At 44.6% G+C, this 21,304-nt stretch overlaps 2 protein-coding genes and 1 pseudogene across 2 annotated transcripts in view; 2 read left to right on the top strand and 1 right to left on the bottom strand.

Moving 5' to 3' along the window:
• The window catches only part of LOC134342269 (zinc finger protein 239-like), a 102,848-nt gene extending 82,425 nt beyond the window's left edge, over positions 1-20,423 (top strand). Inside the window, exons 2-4 of the transcript XR_010016988.1 lie at positions 19,355-19,604; positions 19,950-20,034; positions 20,220-20,423. The gene's annotated coding sequence lies outside the window, so the exon portion shown is untranslated. The remainder of the gene's footprint in view (positions 1-19,354; positions 19,605-19,949; positions 20,035-20,219) is intronic.
• Positions 536-3,344, top strand: LOC134342281 (probable G-protein coupled receptor 139; annotated as a pseudogene).
• LOC134342280 (probable G-protein coupled receptor 139) lies at positions 13,392-14,574 on the bottom strand. The gene is made up of 2 exons (XM_063040249.1): positions 14,547-14,574; positions 13,392-14,299 (listed from the first exon to the last, which is right to left on the bottom strand). Exons 1-2 carry the CDS (start codon positions 14,572-14,574, stop codon positions 13,392-13,394), a joined length of 936 nt encoding a protein of 311 aa, XP_062896319.1.
• Positions 20,424-21,304: the final 881 nt, after the last annotated feature.

Below are 21,304 nucleotides of genomic sequence, written 5' to 3'. Positions count from 1 at the left end.
CCTTATACTCAATGTTTAATAAAATGTTTATATTTGTTTACTATTTAAGGACTGTTTTGTTCTACTTTATATTCAGCTAAGTCGACTGAAATATTGTTAACAACAGGAATTCTGCAGATGCTGGAAATTCAAGCAACACATAAAAGTTGCTGGTGAACGCAGCAGGCCAGGCAGCATCTCTAGGAAGAGGTGCAGTTATATTGTTAGTTTTTTAAAAACTTATTTTTGTAATTCGAATATATGTAGCAGCAGCAGTGCTTATATACACACTTCTTCCTCAGCTACTGGGTAAACCAAGGGTTAACTCTTTCTGTCATTTCATGGAAACTAATTAGGGTCCTTTCAGGAAAGGTTGCTGACGTCACCGGAGAGTTTCTCTCTATTATTAATAAGAGTCCTTCTCACTCAGTCCCCCCAGTTTCAGCGAGAGCTGCCTCTCCTGTCACGGACAGAGATCCGGAGCGGCACTCTGAGCGAGAATAAGGACAGGCCGGCTCCTTCTGTCATGGATGAAAATTCGGGAAGAGCGGCGTGGAATATAACGGGGAATTGGAAAACTTTCTTCTGGATGGTTCCAATTATTTGGACAGATTCTGATTGGATAACGGTAGATTTTCGAGTCACGAATGCTTTATTCACCATTCAAGTGATTTTCTTCCCCGTCCTCGCCATCATTGCTCTTCCTGGTAAGTCTCTTTCCAAAGATAACTTATAAAACAACATTTAACTGCACAGTTTCCTTCTCTCGTGTACATCTCATAATAGTAATAATTAATGCTGCTGTCACACCTACTTGGAAGCAAATCTTTGCTTTATGCACATTGATAATTGACTGAACCGAGGACCCTTGTCTAAGAAAATGTTGCTTACAGTTGTGATGATCCAGAGAAGATTTCTGAGAATGATCCATGGGGGGGGTGGGGGCGGGGGGGGACGATTTAACGTATGAGGCGTGTTTGATTGGTCATTGCCTGTATTCGCGGGGATTGCGGAGGACGGGGTAGGGGAACTGGGGAAGGTTATGGGTAACTGAAAGGTTCAGATGGAGCCGTCGTTCAAAGGATGTATCTAACAGTGTATTGGACCAGAGAGCGCAGCCTCCCAATAAATGACTGTCCCTTAGAACAGAGCTGAGGAAGAATGTCTACTGCCAGAGGCAGTGTGCCTGTGGAATGCATTGCCACAGAACGGTGCTGAGGCCAAATAATTGGCGTTTTCAAGCGAAGCTTTAATGGTGCGTAATTAACAGGGCCATTATAGTTTATGTAGGGAAGGTGTTGGAAGGGAAATACATGGACCATCATGGACAGTGTGCTCTGGTCACATTGTCTCAGTAATGCTCTGGATGCAATGGACAAGTTTCTGATGAGTGTCCTTGCATACAACTGTTGCCCGTCACTGACAGGATGATACATTACATTTATAATCCGCTTTGATCCCCCTTTCCTCGCTCTATCCTCGCCTCAGGAATATGTGCGGTGAATGAAGTTGCATCCTACTTGAGATTCCCTTGCGATTAAACTGTTTTCCAATGCCCCAGCCGTCCTGTGGCTAATCCGGTCGGCGTGACTGTCGTCTGCACTCCAGGGACTCCCTGAACATTACCCTCCGCTTTTAAGACCTTCGGACGTGTCTACCATACTAGTTGTCTCTTCTGTCTCTGGCCATCCTTCTCCCCACAGTGTTCGTAAAATGTATTTTCCGAATGGGATTCAAAAATTATAAAATGCAAAGATCGTTAATGTATATTTGAATGCCAGCTGCATCTGACGGTGCTCAAGGACCAAGGTAGCACATTTCGGAAAACATGATAGACCTCCGTAAGTTCCTGAAATATTGATCGTGACGTATTTTTATGGTGACAAATCAACTTCATTCTTGCTGAGAAAATATAATGAATTTTAGAGACTTTAATGAATTGTATACGATTGCAAAGGCAAAAGAAACAAGAAGGAGACGGAGAGACTCATGGTATAATTTCAAGGTAATACTCACTCCCTCAGTGTCGGAAAACAGGAAGAGAGGTGCAAGAGTGAGATTTTGGACTGCTACTCCATTTGCAAATCGAGGGGCCCTGGCTAACGATCAGGGACGGGAATCTGCGCTTCAGCTAAACCTGGTGGGTGTCACGGACACTTATTTCACGACAGATGAGATTTTGCAGATTCCGCAGATGCATCATTCAGCTCTTTTTCCCTCAGCGCGTGTGAAGTTTCCCAATCATCAACCATTGTTATCTGTGTTCTTCGTTTTCTGTTTCTTTACTGATATTCGGTCCAACAGAATACATTTGCAAGACAGTTTAATTTTATTGATTGGTAATCGCATTGATTATATTATTCCGTCAGGTACACTCATTCCTGACATTGTCACATAAAGAAAAGTGGATTACTTTATATGCTTGCTTTAAGTAAACGCTTCCTGATGTGTTTACCCTCATTGATTCCTTTCTTCGCAGTGAACATGGTGACCATATTCATCCTGTCTCGGGGAAAGTGCGGCATCTCCAGAGTTGTCAGCAGCTACCTGGTTGCCATGGCAGTGGCGGATCTTCTGGTTCTTATCCTGGACCTGATATTGAGCAAGATTCCACTTACGTACATGCCAATCGGCGCTTTCTTCCGCTCAGTGACCAAGGGGTGTAATATCCACGCTGCTCTGATTTACACCGTCACCGGCTGTTCACTCTGGTTCACCGTCACGTTCACCTTTGATCGATTTGTCGGCATTTGTTGCCAGAAACTGAAAACAAAATATTGCACCCGGAAAACTGCGGCCGTGGTTTTGGGGACAGTGAGTGCCATTGGCTTTTTAAAGAATATTTACTGGTATTTTAGACTCTCGGGGTACTACACGTGGATAGCTGTTCCATTTATTTGGAGGGTGAGAGCGCATTATTTGAAATTATGTATCGCGACTCAAATTGAACTATTTTATTACATCCTCACCCCTGTATTCCCATTTGTGCTGGTTCTGCTGACGAATTGCTTCACCGCCAGGCACGTCTTAGTCACGAGCAGAGCTCGCAGGAGACTCAGGTTTCCTGGCGACGGACAGAGTGCCAGAGACCCGGAGATGGAGAACCGCAGGAAATCCCTTGTTTTATTGCTGATCGTCTCGGGCAATTATATCTTGCTGTGGGCACCTTTCACTCTGTATTCTGCGTGGAATCGGCTGTATGCTTTTGCCACGTATGTTCGCCACCTGATTCGCTGCGAGAGCTGGGCGCCATTCTGCAGCTTCTGAGCTGTTGCACGAACACCGTTACGCAGACCAAGTTCAGGAAGCAGCTAAATAATGTGGTAAAATTACCGCTATCTCGCATGTTTGTGAAGAACTCGTGACGTTGCGGCGTCGCCCGACCTGAAACCAGTAAAGTTCTATCTACTGCGGGCAATTTTTGTTCCTCTGGGCCCTTCGATATCCTTGTTCCACTCACACCTCCCAAGTGGAAATTACATAAATTGTTCATTATACAGCTGCAATGATCGTCCCTTATTCTCCGGCCTATCTTCTCATCTCTGGCCTACTTATCCAATTTACACCGTAGTTCCACCCTGCAGTCCTTCTGGCCGCCCAGATACATTAGTCCAGGTGCAAGGCCATTCTCCTGCGAGGTTGCCTGTGTTCCCGAAACAACCCGTCCATGCCCTACATTGACGGCTGAATTGCTGCTGCTTCCTGCACCCACACTGAGCTCGTCAATTTTATTTCCATCCTACCACACGACCTCAGATCAACTTGGTCCCATTCTGACACCACTTGTCTCTCGCTCTCTCTGTTCCCAACACCACAGATCTGTTAGAAGCCCGAATTCTATAAACAGCCCCATATTGGCCTACACACCCCTAAATCAATGAACGTTTCCAAAGCGGTGTGTATCTCTATATTAGCGGACTCTGTTCTAAGTCTGCGCAATCTGGAAATAAGTACATATCACAAACACGCTGCAACCCCATAATAGATCATTCCAGAGCAGGAATCATTTCAAAAAATTTCGAAAATGGGGGAATTCCGACATTAAAAATCCGTACACAACCCAAATCTCTGGGTTACTACAAATCTGTGTGCAGCCGGATATTCGACAACATGCTCTAAATCTGCGCATATCACCACATCCGTGTGTACCCCCGAGGCACAGCACACACTTAAATCTGCATGCATGCCAAAATCCAGGCGCAGCCCCCAAAAACTCTGTGCACCGTATATATGCCGACTTTACCTTAACTCTGTGCAATCCCCAACTGAGTGCGGATCCCAAACACGCTGACACCCACCACATGATCCGAACAGTATCCGGGTCAAAGAATCATTTCAAACCGTTCGCAAACTGTTTGCCATAAAGTAACAAGAATACTGTTGAAACTTCAAAGTGCATTGATTCTGAAAGTGTTTATAAATAAAACAAAATTCAAATACATCACACTACAAATCCGTAAGCACGACATCTCTGTGAGAAACCCGAAATGCGTAAACATCCCCATATTAATCCGCATGCTCCTAAATCAACGAGAATTCGCGAATCAGACTGCACAGTGGTGGTCACGTCACTGAATCTGTTCGGGTCATTTGACCAGTGTGCATTCCCATATTTTCCAACACCGCCCTAAATCAGAGCACTCCACAAATTAGTACGCACTCCAAACAGGCTGAAACTCCAACATCCGCAACAGATTAACTAGAGCAGGAATCATTTCAAACTGTTCAGAAAATGACTGTTTACATGATAAAAATCCGCACCCATCCCAAAATTCGTCTGCAACTGCAAATCGGCCGATACACCCAAATATGGTGTAACCCAAAATCCGCGTGCAGCTCCATATTAGACATATCAGACCCTACATCTGCGCACATCAGCAAATAAGAGCGAACCCCTAAATCCATATGCATCCAAAACCCGCTGACAACTTCACATGAACATTAGATTATCCAAATGCAAGAGTGATTTCTACAGTTCACAGAATAGCTGTGTCCGCTTTCAAAAATCTACAACAAATTCAAAGTTCTATGTACATCTGTTATTAAGGTATCTATAAACGAAAAGACCTTGAGACATCCCCAGATCCGTGTGTACCCAAACTCGCCGTGCTCCTCTCCATATGTCTGTGCACCTTCAAATCCAAGCGCGTTCCTGCAAGTACAATTGTTTATCCTAGAGCAAGAATCATTTCGACCTTTTTCACAAGATGGCTGAATCCACATGGAAAATAGCAAGAGCAAAGATCGCTGTTGAAGTGTATTATTTATTAAAGAATCTCTAAAGGAAACAACCTTGATATTTGTCATTAACCCAAATCTTTGGATACACATCAGCTTATCCCAGAGGAGGAATAATTTCAAATAGTCCACTCAGTAGCAACCTCCATCTTAAAAATCATAGTAAGAGCAGAGATGAAAATTAAATATGTATTTATTAATGAAGTACCTATCAATGAAACAACCTTGAGATTCGTTACAACTCAAAATCGACCGACATCCCCAAATCCGTAAACACCCTTAGACCATATGCATCAGCAACCCAGTTGACACCCATGTACGCACATTTTATTTTCAAAGAAGAAACATTTTAAAAACATTGGGGTGCACAGGCAAGTGGGGCTGCACACGGATTTGTGGAGTTGTGACAAATCTCAACATTCTTTTACTTCTGATATTTTATTAATTAAAGCACTTTCAATTATGAACTTCTATTCTTACTGTTTTATAAGGTGGAAGCCGATAGATTGTGATCTGTTTGAAATTATTTTGCTCAAGAATAACCTAATGTGCATGTGGAGATGTCAGCGAGTTTGCGGGTTGCGTGATTTTGGAAGCGCACACAGATTTGGGGTTCCACAAGGATTTTGTGGTGCGTGCTGATTTAGGAATGTGCACAAATTTAGGGGTATGTTGGCAAATATATTTGCACACCGATTGGGGGCGGTGGTGGGGAGTGAAAAATCTCAAGAATGTTTCATTCATAGCAACTTTAATAATAATTGCTAGGTCTGTCAATTAAAATTAGTTAACTGAAAGGACTGGGCAATCTCAGGTCTGAGGCAGTTCAGAAAAGTCTACACTGCCAGCTGGGTATTCTGATGGTCTAGGAGTTTGCCAGCGCTGGACTACCAGGTATCCTTAAAACGAGCTGTAATGTCCGAAAGGGATTTGCCTTTTATATGTGGACTTCGGGAAAGTTCGCAAAAATCCCAGTGCTGTCGGGCCGTCATTAAAATGGGTTCCATTACCTTAGCGATCCATTTCTTGTCTTACATCGCCCGCCCGACATGGTTTCCAGTCACGTTCGGGCGTCTGTCTGGGACTGGGGAACCTACTGTGTGTCCCTCCCCAAGAAGTTCCATATGTAACACTGAGGAGGGCGCGCCAATCCCCGGGCAGGAGCTGGAAAACTTGACAAGTTTGTGTGAGCCAGTTGGTTGCCTTAGCGGGTTAGGAGATTAATTAACGGTATTCTACACCACAGGCGCGACCCAGGGCTTTAGAATTGTGATTTTCCCCACAGTTTTCGGGGAAACTCACTGATATCTTCCCCAGTACAGTTATCTACTGCTTCTCTCCTGTTCCCTTTGATTTTGTTTTCTGACCTATCTGTTCCCGACTAATAGGTGTTAATTCGGGGAACCGTTCTGACCCGGCACCTCGGCGGAAACAATAGCCGACGCAGAGAGCGCCAGTCCTCGAAATCATGATTCATTTGTTAGAAATAGGTTCTTTCTTGCGTTCAGTTGTAAGTTGTTGGCGTCCCATTTGTTAGAACACCACAACATGTAATCGAGGTCAAATATTTCATTTTTAGCGAGTCGAAAGAACCGCCATAAGGCCAATCCCCTTGACTCCAAGCATATGACTCACTAGAAAATGTAACAGAGTACATGCTATCCCCTGTTCTCAAACAAACCTTATCAGCGGGCGATCCTGCAGGAAACCAGCAAATTCTTTGTCTTGTACTTTTCGACATTCTACATCGTGGTGTCGTTAACCGGTAATTTCATTTTAGGATCACTCGGGCGTCGCTCGTGAGGCTCCGTTCTCTCCGGTTCACCTTTAGAGGGGTCCATCAACCTACTAGGACGGTAACCCAACATTTTTTTCAGAATTAAAGTGTACTTAACAGATGTTGCAAGATTCGCGCCCCTCAGTTATACACTTGTACAATCCACTGATTATAACAGCGAACATCTGGGTCCCAAAATGGATCAGTTTTATTTTAAAGCAATATTAAATTTCATGGTTCCCTGCCCCTTCTCGCAGTTTCCTTCTTTTTCTTACTCGAACGCAGGCACACTGGTCACCGGCCGGTGAGGGCCAACCTTGTCTGGTACAGTCCGAGGGGCCAAATTCTCGGTCAAGGGTTCACTATATCGCATTTAAAGGGTCCCATCCTCGTCGCCAAATTTGTCAGGCCAAGTCAAATCACGTTCGAACTCAAGGAGTGATATTGTCAGAGAATACAAAACAACACGCGGACTCAGATATTTGAATGTCTTTTATTTCCGTGGCCACGTGAGAATCGTTTCTGAGAGCGGCGATTCTGAATTTGCAGTTCATAATGCTCCATTTTCATCAGTCACACATTATCATTATCCCAATAAATTCTCTCACAGGTAGCGTTCCTTCTTTCACCTTGTTACATACACCTGTTAGGGTGCATTCTCCAGTTACCTTATAAGGTAACCGTAGCCTTCAGCCAGGAGCAGATGTCATCAGGTGGTTCCCAACCTTCACAGAGTGTTTCGACCCTTAACCACGACCCTCTCCAGTTGATGGGCCCGCAGTGGTGGCCAAATCACTGCCCATCTCCTCTTGGCTTCCAGCTCCCCTCCTCTCGCCTACTCCAAATCCAACAAAAGGCTCGTTCTGCCTCTTCCCCCATCCTACAAGCTGCTTGATTGTTTGCTCCTTTCGTCCAGGCGCAGAACTGACAACAACCGCCATGCTGATTTCGCTGGCCTTTCACCTTAAATACATGCCCTCTGGTATTAGTTATTTCATGTTCCGCGAAAAAAAAAACGGGCTGTCCACGATGTCGGTGCCTTTCATGTTCCTATGAACTTCAATCAGGCCTTCCTCAGCCTCTGCCGCTCCAGATAAAATATCCCTAGACTGTCCAATCTCTCCTTATCAAGGAAGCATCCTGTGAAGGCTCTTCGACTCTCAGTTCAAAACCCCCACAATTTTCCAATAATAGTATCCAATACCCAGGATGTGGTTAAACTGGAGACTTATAAAACTGCAACATAACTACCTGACCCTGGAACTCAGTGCCTCGACTGCTAAAGACAAGCAGGCCCTACGCCGCTCGCAGCAACCCCTCACCCTGTGCAGCACCTAAAGAGAGTAATGAACTGGGATCCCAAACCCCCTTCTAGATCAACACAGTATATCAACACATACCGATCTTCCCCATGACATAAGCCCCAGTCCTGGTCAACTTCCTCTGCAGTCTTCCAGCACAAAGCATCATTGATATAGAATGCTAACCAGAGCTGAATGCAGCATTTTCACGGAACTTCGCAGGTCAGGTCGGATCTATCGAGAGGAGTAGAGTCGACCTTTCGGTGACAACATTTCCATTACAGCATTGACAGTGGCCCTTCGGCCTACCCCTTCCATGGCGTTCAGGTGCCATACAAAACATTCCCATCTGCCTGCGTTTGTCCTGTTTGCCCTGGGACAGAAATTTGCCTGAATGTACATCTCAGTCGCAAGGCACTGGGTCTGAAGAGACTTTTCCGTGCCGTAAAAGTCGTTGATCGAACCTTTTCTATCCTTTAGTTACCAACAGTGTCTTTTAAATTTGTTTAAGTACAGGACCTCTAAGGGGGTAGTGTTTTGTCTCTTAAAGAGCATTAAGGTGGATAATTTTCCAGGGCCAGGCGGAATATACTTACAGATTACTTGGAGAAGCGGGAGATTAGAATTCTGAGGACCCCTCCTCGGTAGCTACAAGCAAGATACCAAAAAGCGGAGATAAATGGTATTCCATTATTCATAAAATGGGATGGGTTATCCTGGAAAATATCAACTGCTGAGTCACGCTTCGGGGCAAGGAACTTACTGGACAGGATTGTTTGGGATTAGATGCAGTGTTATCGAACACCACACACATAAACATTTTCTCTGGCTCTTCCAATCTCTGCCGAGTTGTTTTCTGGCCTAGTCCCAATGACCTGCATTAAGACCATAGCCTTTCATATACTTCCCATCCATTTACCCATTCAAGTGTCTCCTAAATGTTGCGATTGAGCCTACATTCACCACTTCCTCTGGCTACGTTCATACCACCCTCTGAGTGAAGAAGTTCCCTCTCGTGGTCTACTTTCACCTTTAAAATATGAACTCTTGTTCCAGTCTCTCCTAACTTGAGGGGAGAGTGCCTGAGTTTGGGAGAGAATAGACCTATTAATTCTCTCCTTCTGACTCAGCCCATCAATTTCTGGAACATCATTATAAATTATCTCTGTAATCTCTCAAGTTTATTGATCTCTTTCCTGCAGATATGTGACCTGAACTGCCCACAATGCTCCATGCTTATCCTTAATAACTTCCCACACAACTTCAACATAACATTTTAATTCGTGTACTCGGTACTCTGATATATGAAGGCGTGTGTGCAAAAATTATCTTTATGACCTTATCTAGGAATTCTGGAACTGTATTCTCAGAACCCTCAGCTCTCCTGAATATCTGAATTACCTTCCATTAATTGTATAAGTCCTGCCCTGGTAGGTCCTGCCAACGTGCAACAGCTCACACTAGATCCCATCTCGACGGAATTTCACATTAAATTCCAACTTCAAAATGTTCAGCCCGTCTTTCCAGCTGCTTCACTCACGCTAAAAGTTTTCATAACCTACTTCGCTGTCCACTCACACTCCAAATCCAGGTGTTATCTGAAAATCCAGTTTACCATATGACAATTGACTTATATATCCTGTTCCTTAGAATGTCTTTCACTCAGTCTTGGAGGTACACGCATATTTGGGGGTGTCGCTGGATTTGAGGTGCACACTTATATGAGAGGAGTGTGCAGATTTAGGGGTGTACACATATTTTGTCATCCTGTGAATGGTTGGAATTATTCTAGTTTTGGGATAATCTAGTTTGCAAGTCGATTCTCAATTCTACTGTAATTATCCTTCACCGAATTTACATTTATCCGCTTGCAACTCCAGTCTTATCCTTATCAAAAAACTGTTTGAGAACCTCCAGAATTATACTACTGATACTACTAAGTTAAACACATCTCCCTCCCTGGTCGTCCATCTAAATACTCTTTCAGGAAACATTCTAGGACCCATCTGAACCATAAAGCCCCAGCCATCCTCAAGGGATAAGGGAATGCCAGTAATGTTGGAGTGATTATTTACCCGCAATAGCTGCATGATTGCTTTTACATCAGCCCATAACCTCCCGACCCGTCTGTTCCTCTCTCTTACAGGCTACAGGTAGAACACCATCAGAGCGAGTGCACATTCCTTATTATTGAGCTCTACCTGCATCATGTTACTGATGAAGCCGATGGGATGATCTCGGACCTGGGACATTCTGACATTCTGCCTGATCAGCAGTACAGAACCCGCCCCCGCCTCTGGATTGGCCGAATCATCTGAATTCTGGAATGGTTAGCGACCAGCCCTGACCTTCTCTCAACCAGAGCTCTGTAATAGCTGGCTCACTGTGTCACGTACTAATCCAGGTTCGAAGCACGTCTGTCTTAAGTGTTACACACCTTTACTGACATAACCTCACCTCAGCCCCTCCGAGACACCGGGCTCATTAACGAGGTCCCGGCTGGACTTCATTTTGGCATTCCTTGATCTCGTCTCTACCTTTTACTCAATCCTATTTACTCACTTGTAGTTCCATTTCCCACTCTCCCGCCCAACCCCCAAGGCCAGGCCTGCACATGCCGCATGTTAATGCCAGGGCAGATACATCAGACTTCCCAGTTAGAATATCAACTCCCTTTCAGTGCAGGTGTAAAACCAATGTTCTTACCCCAGTCCACCAAACCTCGAAGAAAGCCCAATAATATGTGTATACGATGCCCTTCCTCCTGCACAAATTGTTAGCCACACAAGTACCTGTTCTTCCTTAGCATCTTTTCCCTCTTAAGCCGGTGATACGGGAAGTAATAGTGAGATCACTTTTCCGGAGTTGCCAGTTCTTAAGCCATAAACCTTCTTAGCTACTCAATTAACTTGTTTGGAAATTTTGAAGGATCTATAGACTTGCATAGCACGACTCCCCTGATCCTTCACACTGTGATAAAATCTGCCATTTGTACTCTGTAATCCAGTTTAAATTTTTATTGTGTATCAGCTCGTACTGTTACTCATGGAAGTCCATCTATCACATCGTAGCCCAGCTCTACACCGTGTCGATGTCCCATTGTAACCTATGATGAAATTCTACACTATGCACAACAACAGCACATCGGTGTCCTTCATTCAATTAGAGATGAAGTGATGAACAATGAGCCGCGGAGCCCAGCAACCTCAATGTTACCCGAGCCTAATCGCTAAGTTTTGCTTCCCTTTTTAACTTGGCAGAAAATCCATAAATATGACGGGGATTTCATACAAACTCCTTCCAGAAAAATACCAGCATTGAACTCCGATTTCCAGTGCCCCGAGCTGGGATAGTTTGATTCTAAGCGCTACGCTACGTGGAGCTTCAAACTGCAAGTTACCAACCCACATATCCACTTCCTCTTTCAAGTCATTTACAAACATCAGAAAAAGCAGATCTCCTGGAAACTCCCCATCTACTGCCAGTCCCATACTCACTGGGCAAGATAAGTCGAAACCCAGGCAGCTGAGTTTCCATCAGTCCCATGTCTCCCGATGTTCTGGATGAATCTATTGTGGGGCTCTTGTCAAGCGCCTCCCTCAATTCCATACACAGAGCATCCACCACTCTAGCCTTTGTTTTGTCAGCCCCTTAGAATGTCATTCAGGTGCGTAAGGCATGATCTTACCCTCACAAAGCCATTTGACTGTCTCTAATTATGCTTCTACAAATATTTGTCAACCCTATTGCGAAGAATTCCCCTCAAAGATTTAGCCTCCATTAATGCCAGGAGTCATGGTTATACAATTAACAGGAGTATCCTCACTACCTATTACCCGTCTTAACCAAGCTTACATTTAGAGTTTGTATTTAGATATTACCCGCTCACGATGAACATTAATTGACATCACGGACCAACCACTGAAGGATTCAGATTGATTCCTCAATTCAGTTTCATCTGGAGTTTTAATATCTGAAAACAAACTGCCGCTACTCTCATCACCTTTCTAATTGTATAAACAATAATATCTCTGATCGCGTTAGTTTAGAGAGATCCTCCAATTTTCCAGTTGCATGAGTTCAAAATGAACTGAGCATCTGTTCCATTAATTATCAAGTGTCTGTTTCTGTAACACTGTCCTTTCAACCATTATTCGCTTGTTCTTTGTCCAGGGTCGGTTCTGTGTTGGCACAGCCAAGCATCTCGTTGACACTGACTAGGATTAGACCAAACACAAACAAGAGGAGCTCTGCAGATTTTAGAAATCCAAAACGCTGGAGGAGTTCTGCAGGCCAGGCAGCATCTATGGAAAAGTGTAAACTGTGGACGTTTTGGGCAGACACCCATTAGCAGAATTGGATCTCTCTCTCTCTCTCTCTCCAGTCCTGTTTCCTCCAGCACTGTGTGTAGGATTAGACTATATCAGTTCCCATTTCTCTTCACTGTGTCTTTTGTTCTTGGGTTCACAGCATCTCCTCTTCCACCCAACCACACCTACCCCGCCCACCCCCCCCCCCCCACCCCCAGCAACTCTTTCTCTGAGAGCTAAAATTCTGACACTGAAAGTTAGTTCAAACGGGAAAACAAAAGGAAAAACTACAGGTAGAGACAGAAGAGAAAAAGATCGTGAAGGAAAGGACGGGTAATGATGGGAACAGGAGTGCTTGATACCGACGAAATTATACTACAAAAACAGACAGTTTTGTCTGAATCGGGAAGAAGTGGTGGCCGGTTAGCCTCAAGATTCAATTTCAGTGTGGCGAGGGTGAGATGCAAAGGGGATTTTTCTGGAATGCTGAGGCCACTGGTGCCGTCGGGATCAACTGTAAATAGCTGTTTTATAACTGTAAGGCAACACACACAAAATGCTGGAGCAACTCAGCAGACAGGGGGCAACTTTGGAAAAGAGTAAACATTCAACTATTCGGGCTGACAATCTTCATGATTTCGTGTGTGTTCTGTATTTCGAGCATCGACAGAGTTTCTCATGCTTTGTTTGTAACTCTGTTCATCGTATTGTTTCCGTTTACTCACAAGTGGGAGTACAGAATAGGGACATGAAAGCAGCTGAATTGTACTACTGCACAGCATTTATTTATATCCGCTGAATGAGTTTCAAAATCCAATTCAGTGGGTATATCACCGCATTCTTGAGGTCCTCTCGGAATTTGCTCTGAGTCAGGGCGTAAATACACGTGTTGGTGCAGGAACTGATGATATGCAGCATTCCCGATGTCTCTTCTACAATGTAAACGGGATGCATGACAGAATAATAAACAAAATTCATTGAAATCCGTTGATAGATATAAAATACCAAACGTGTTACCCACAACAATATGAAACTACCGGTTATGCTGAAGAGCAAAACGATGGATTTGCGTCGGTTCTCCATCTCCCGGTCCTTGTCATTCTCTCCGCTCTTTTGTCCCCGGAGCCTCCTGCGGGCTCGACTGGCCACTAGAATCCGCCTGGCTGTCAGAATATTGAACAACAAAATCAGAAAGAATGGGACACAAGGGGTAAAAATGCGGTGAAACATCTCAAATACCACCCAAGAAGAAGAGTATTTGTAGCTCGATGTAAGAACACAATACCAGGGAACACCATCAATTATTACAAGAGGTTCAGAAGTAAAGCCCCAGGGGACAGTCTCCAAAAAGGCCAGCACACTCACTGTCCCGATAACCACAGCCGCCGTTCTCTCGGTGCAATATTTTGTTTTCAGCTTCTCACAGCAAATAGCCACAAATCGATCGACGGTGAAAGCGACAGTCAGCCAGACAGAGGCCGCGGTGCTCGCAAAAATCAACCATCTGGCGAGACTGCACACAGGAGTGATGAACAGGAATGATTGTGGAAAATAAATCCAAGCAGTCCACATCAGCAGCGGTTGCGAGATAACGACCAGGAGATCGGCCGCTGCCATTCCCACCAGGTAGCGAGTAACACATTTGGAGAGACCGCACTTTCCCCGGGACAGGATTACGATCGCCACCAGGTTCGCTGGAAGAGAGACAGAAAATAGCAAATTGAGAAAAAACTGAGCAGAACCCAATGCAGCAGTTTTCGGGGATCATGTAATATTTGGACTTTAATGCTGCATTTAGCGGTAGAAGGGTGAAGAAATGTCGAAGAGCTGACTGAGTTTATGCATAAAAATAAAGCCAAATGATTTGAATTCAGATTCCTTTCTGATGACCAAAATGCGAAGGGGCAGCGGAAAGATACAGCTAGGTAACAGAGTTAGTACTGGTTGGAACATTTTCTATCGGCGTCATCCGCGTCTGATATGAATGAAATTAATAAATCTGGACGCTGATGGCGGGATTCTTGCATTAGGCAATCATCAACTTCCATGCAACTCCCTGTCAGCGACAGAATAGCCGAACAACGAAACAGAGACAGGAAATCCCGGAACCACTCATCCAGGCAAAATAGAATATGTGGGAAAGCAGTCAGCGTGTATTTTGTTTGAACTGTTTACAGAGAGTCCCTATGACACGACTTTCTCTTTCTATAGATGCTACCTTGTGCCTCCAGCATTCCCCGTGTTTGTTCCCTATTCCAGCATTTCTCACCTCGCTGATTTTACAACGGAACATTGTCCGAGGCAGCAGTCACAGCGTAGACTGATACAGCCTCACAGATATACTCGAAGACTCCGACTGAATCCATCACAGGGAAGCCGGGGAGAGGGATTCAACGTCCAGTAGCAGACTCGGTGACGCAGTCAAATGTCTATCGAGGGGTCAGATGTGGATATGATAGAATACACTTCACAGTATTGATCAGCAGCGACGTCATTGTGTTGTCCATCAACTGTTTTACTTTCTGTCACACCGCACACATTTACTAAAAATCCTCAAGTTCCATGCTGCAACATGGAATTCATCACATTTCCTAAATCGTTATCACTAATCGATGGTTTGATCATTACACGTACCTCACACGACCGCTGACATAGCAATGCAGACAATCAATTGTTATCATCTCCACAGCAGTATAAACACAATATTGGCAAATGCAGTGTAGCTGCTTCGAGACCAAAAGCACAGAGACCCGAGCATTACATCATTAAAACATAAACCGCTGGAAGAAATCCACCTGCCCCACTGAGGTCCACCGATGATTTCTACAGCGTTTTATTTTTAGATCCAGACATCAGAATCCACTGTGGCTGGTTTCGATTCCATTCCGAGAATGCCGAACACCAGGACTGAACATGTGACCGTGGAAACCAGCGACAGAAACGATCACTACGTTGGCATTTAACTTCAATTCCCACCAACGGCAGCTGATACTACGGCTTACCGGGAATTCCAAAGGCTGAAATAAATGGATAGTAAACTTCTCCTATCCGCAAAAGGACTGGATACCCCATTTCAGTAATAATCTGCCAATTGTCTTGCTTCTGAATTCACAGCTCCTTCAGCAACTCTGAGCTAATGCATTCAAAACGGCTCTGATTTATCCCAAGGATCAGTCTCCAGAGATACGGTTATGCCGCTGACGAACTGACAACAGTCACTTGAATAAACATGGGAATTGAACACCATTCATTGTCTCTGATGTAAATATTCAGCCGACTGAAGACAAGCACTTCTAAATTCCTAGGCATTGCCTCACCGGTTACCCACCTCGGGAAAGGAAATCTGCGTTAAAGGAAATCTATCGATGAATCCTACAGCGGTTTATTTTTAGATCCAGATTTCAAAATCCACAGTGGCTGGCTTCGATTCCAACCCAAGAATGCTGAATACCAGGACTGGACATGTGGCAGTGGAAACAACCCTGTTGACTCTCACAGCTATCTGGACTATTCCTCTTCTCACCCTGTCTCTTCTCGCAATTCCTCCGTCTCCGCCGCATCTGCTCTCAGGATGAGGCTTTTCATTCCAGGACGAAGGAGATGTCCTCCTTTTTTAAAGAAAGGGGGTTCCCTTCATCCACCATCAACTCTGCTCTCAAACGCATCTCCCCCATTTCACACACATCTGCTCTCACTCCATCTTCACGCCACCCAACTAGGAATAGGGTTCCCCTGGTCCTTCCCGGCCACCCCACCAGCCTCCACGTCCCACATATAATTCTCCGTAACTTCCGCCACCTCCGACGGGATCCCACCACTAAGCACATCTTTCTCTCCCCCCCCCCCACGCCCCCTCCTCCACTCTCTGCTTTCTGCAAGGATCGCTCCCTACACGACTCCTTTATCCATTCGTCCCCCCACCCCCACCCCGGCCCCCATCCGCCCCCACGATATCCCTCCTGGCACTTATCCTTGTAAGCGGAACAAGTGCTACACATGCCCTTACACTTCCTCCCTCACTACAATTCAGGGCCGCAGACAGTCCTTCCAGGTGAGGTGACACTTCACCTGTGAGTCGACTGGGGTGATATACTGCGTCCGGTGCTCCCGATGTGGCCTCCTATATATTGGCGAGACCCGACGCTGACTGGGAGACCGCTTTGCTGGACACCTACGCTCTGTCCGCCAGAGAAAGCAGGAGCTCCCAGTGGCCACACATTTTAATTCCACATCCCATTCCCATTCTGATATGTCTATCCACGGCCTCCTCTACTGTAAAGATGAAGCCATACTCAGGTTGGAGGAACAACACCTTATATTTCGTCTGGGTAGCCTCCAACCTGACGGCATGAACATTGACTTCTCAAACTTCCGCTAATCCCCTACCTCTCCCTCGTACCCCGTCCGTTATTTATCTATTTATATACACACATTCTTTTTCTCTCTCTCCTTTTTTCCCCCTCTGTCCCTCTCACTATACCTCTTGCCCATCCTCTGGGCTTCCCCCTCCCCCATTTCTTTCTCCCTAGGCCTCCTGTCCCATGATACTCTCATATCCACTTTGCCAATCACCTGTCCAGCTCTTGGCTCCATCCCTCCCCCGCCTGTCTTCTCCTATCATTTTGGATCTCCCCCTCCCTCCCCCTCCAACTTTCAAATCTCTTACTCACTCTTCCTTCAGTTAGTCCTGACGAAGGGTCTCGGCCTGAAACGTCGACTGTACCTCTTCCTAGAGATGCTGCCTGGCCAGCTGCATTCAACAGCAACTTTTATGTGTGTTCTTTTGAAAAGAATGTCGGAGTTCTATTGACAAAGACCCAAAGCAGCCACATTTACAGATTTCAATTTTGTCTTCGCTAATTATCCATTTGTAAACAGAGTTCAACGACACGTCCGACTCCCAACTTCTGTCCCTGCGGTTTTGCACTTTCAACATCATCCTGGCCACACACACACACACACAAACACACACGCACAAAACAAACACACCCACACACACACACACACACACACACACACACACACGGGATGACAGTGATCAGATGATCACGATGCTGATGTACAAAACATGAGATAATCTGCAGATGCTGGAAATTCAAGGCAACACACACAAAGTGCTGGCAAAGCTCTGCGGAGAATTTTGACATGTTACTGATGTAATAGGCATTTAAGAGCATCTCAAACCTGCAAGAGATCAAATGAAAATTACGAAGAAATGCTTCGATCGGCAAAGGAATGCGAAGACCGCTTAAATATTAGAAACAGGACTCTAAACTCTGATTTGATGGAGACGGACGTGAAAGCACAGGGGAACATCTGGAGAAATTCCAGAAGCGCTCGCTCGCTGCTGTCGTTACGGCGCGGTCGGGAATCTTCCGGAGGGAAGGCCTCAAAATCCCCGGCTTTTCCTGCTGTTGGCGACCGAGATTGAGGGAGAATCGTTCGTACAGAGATGGTGCTCAGTACTTGGTGTCGGAGAGCTGATTCGGAGGCTCGAAGTTTTCGGATGACTCAGAGACGGATTGTGATCGGGCATGGCAGGGAGAGTTTTTTCTTCCTTCTCCCGTCTGCGTGAGATGAGGGACATTTGAGAGACTTTGAACTTTTACTGTGCACATGGGCTTCTTCATCAAGTTACAGTATTGTTGCACTGTTGTAACTATATGTTATAATTATGTAGTTTTGTCAGTTTTTTTCAGTCTTGGTTTGTCCTGTGTTTTGTGATATCACACGGGAGGAAATATTGTATCATTTCTTAATGCATGCATTACTAAATGACAGTAAAAGAGGACTGCATGTCTTCATAATCTAATAAATTGGGAGGTGAATCGACGCAGGATGGCTGAAAGTGAATGAAAGAAAGACAAGCATCAGATGCAATGTTATATATGTGTGAAAGAGAGAGAGAGAGAGAGAGAGAGAGAGAGAGTCAGACCGACAGATTGACAATGGCACAGGCTGCAACGGCCGCTTCACAGAACCACATGACATTTACCTCTCCCTCACTGACTGAGTTTCTCTCTCGTACCCACAGGAAAAAAAAACCGCAATCAACTACGATATTCCCTCTTCCGAACAGCAATTTTTATATAAATAGAGATAGTGTTAAGGTTTATTGGTCATACATCCTGTTTTCGCTGTGTCCATCTTGAGGTTGGACAAACAATGAATTTACCAGTATACTTGGAGATGGTTCTGAATAAGCAGTGATACGCTTTGTGTGGAGAGATCCTGGGACCAAATGTGATGTGATAATAACATTGCAGAATTGAGGGATCTGGCCAAGCAGAGACATTGTCCATGTGGTCACTGGCATGTTAGAATAACCATTGATAACACCGCGTGGGCAGTTATGTTTCTGTACACCTGTGATAGTCCTGTTCACTGCAGTAATGGATCCTTTAGAAGGAGGAAAATAATCCCAGTTTCTTCTCACTGCCCAGAAACGGAATCAGATTTTCTGTCTCATAAATGTAATCCTTCTCAATCTGTCTATCTATCTATGCACCTATTTACCTACTATATTTATATGCGTCCATTGACGGTAAAATGAAAACGTCTTTCTTTGAAATAGCCGTGGTGACAATTTCTATGGAATATGCAGAATCATAGCTAGCAAACAAATGCATACCCGAAATGATTGTGAAAATCGTGCTAGGTAAAATCCTGGAAGAATATCAATGGATTATGTCCTATATGATTTGGTTTGTTGTTTTACTTCTAGTTCCCTTTCAATTACTGTTTATTAGTGTTGATTGTCCGTCGTTTCCGACGGAGGCGTAGCCTGTGAAGGAAGAATTTCAGGGTGAAAAATCCGTTGCACCGGGGCAGTTCCACTCTCTCGGGTCTAAAGTCCTGGTCCAATAGCAGGAAAGAACGTCAAGATTGGAGACTTCCTCGGCCGCGGTGGATGCCGGGACGCCTTCTGTGCCTTGTTTTGCCCTCCGTTGAATTGGACGAGCTGCCTCTGGGTAGAGTACGACAAGCCCGCCACCAGAGGTACAAATAACTTACTGTTTATAACATTTTAAAATGAAGAGTTTTGGAGATTTTATTTTGGCACGAAACTTGAGCTGCTAATTTGATAAATATTAATAATTAGTCACTTTCATAGCATGCACTAAAAAGTATCAAATCTGAGCTTTGCAAGAGAACGATGTTTTCCTGTTAACGACAGGGAGATTTTAAACTGATAAAATGAAGGATATGTATAAGTGTTCCTGAAGGGGAAAGACCCACGTTTCACTGAGCCGTTAGTATTTCATTGCTGGTGGTAGTTGATGATATTTAGCATAAAAAATGTTTACGATATTTTTTTGACCAGTACAAAATCCACATTTTCAGGATGACAATGACAGTAATTGTATTCACCGGAGAGACACCATCTGGAATTTTGTTGCAGAGTTGGCAGAACAACACTTTCTAGCAGGTAAATATACCGTCCTTAGATACCTCTCATTGACCATCCTGAAAAACCATCCTCACACGCCTGACAACAGAAAGCTTACACATTTATTCGCAGAATACAGATTTTTTTCAAAGGTTAGGCATACCTAACGTATGTTTACACGTGTGAAGGGTATTTTAACAATTATATTCTCTATTTTATTGCAGGTAAGAGACATCGGAGAAAATCATATCGGTTGTGTAAAGGCGATGAATGCTCGGCGTTCTCATGTTCCCCCGTGGTTTCCATTATCTGAACCTACTGAACACAAGCTGCACCTATTTTAGTCATCGCGGTTCCTTATCCACGAGCCCACTAAATATAATTCTGTAACAGGACTTGAAAATAAACAACACTAAATTTCCTTTAGATATACGAAAATAAAAATATGCGGGCGCCCGGAAATATAAACACGGCCCAATGCAATGAATAAAAAAAAAAGGAGTGAATGTTTCTCCTTATTCTCTAGGTGACACCTGATGCGAGTACGAAACTAACAACAAATGTATTTATGTCCACTGATGTTTCTGTTACTCGTTGGTACATTGACCGTACAACCCTCTCCTCTGAACGATAAGTTGCACGAAGATTCTGTCCAAATCACATACCCATCTCCTGCTGTGAAGGTACTGTAAATGTTATTAATGATTACACATGTGAGGTATTGATTCTGCAGTATGATAGGTATGTTATGTAGGACAAGATGTCATTAGACGTGAGAAGCACGGAGGAACATCTGGAGAAACTTCTAAAATGCCTGTTCTTAAAGGTTAATCACACGGAGAGACTAGCCCAGTCGGCCTCACAAATCGTGTACAAAGTGTGAAAGTGGAAAGCGTTTTATCAGCACTGTGATATTTTCAAATAAGAAGAAGGTCACGGACCATTAAGAGTTCCACGATGGATACAGAGAGGTAAGACATCCTCCAGTGAGCCGTGGGCCGCACATCGATACCAGTTCCACGACAGATACAGACGTGAGACTTTCTCCAGGCAACCGAGGGCTGCACTTTGGTACAAGTTCCACACAGGATGCAGAGTGGTGAGACTGTACTTTCCCTATAAGCCCGGGAGCCGCTCATCGGTACGAATTCCACAATAGGCACGGCGTAGTTTGTACTACAAAAGCAGAAGGAAATGAGCTTGAAAGATGAGCTTGAACACACCCGCTGTTCTGCACATACTGAGATTGGTGACGAAGTGGAAAATGAGAAGACACTGACTAGGGAAATGGGACAGAGGTAACCATGAA

Source organism: Mobula hypostoma, unplaced genomic scaffold, assembly GCF_963921235.1.
Source record: "Mobula hypostoma unplaced genomic scaffold, sMobHyp1.1 scaffold_56, whole genome shotgun sequence".
In the NCBI taxonomy this organism is placed as follows: domain Eukaryota; kingdom Metazoa; phylum Chordata; class Chondrichthyes; order Myliobatiformes; family Myliobatidae; genus Mobula; species Mobula hypostoma.
Note: the sequence above shows the minus strand (reverse complement) of the source record. Positions and strands in the feature narration are given on the sequence as shown.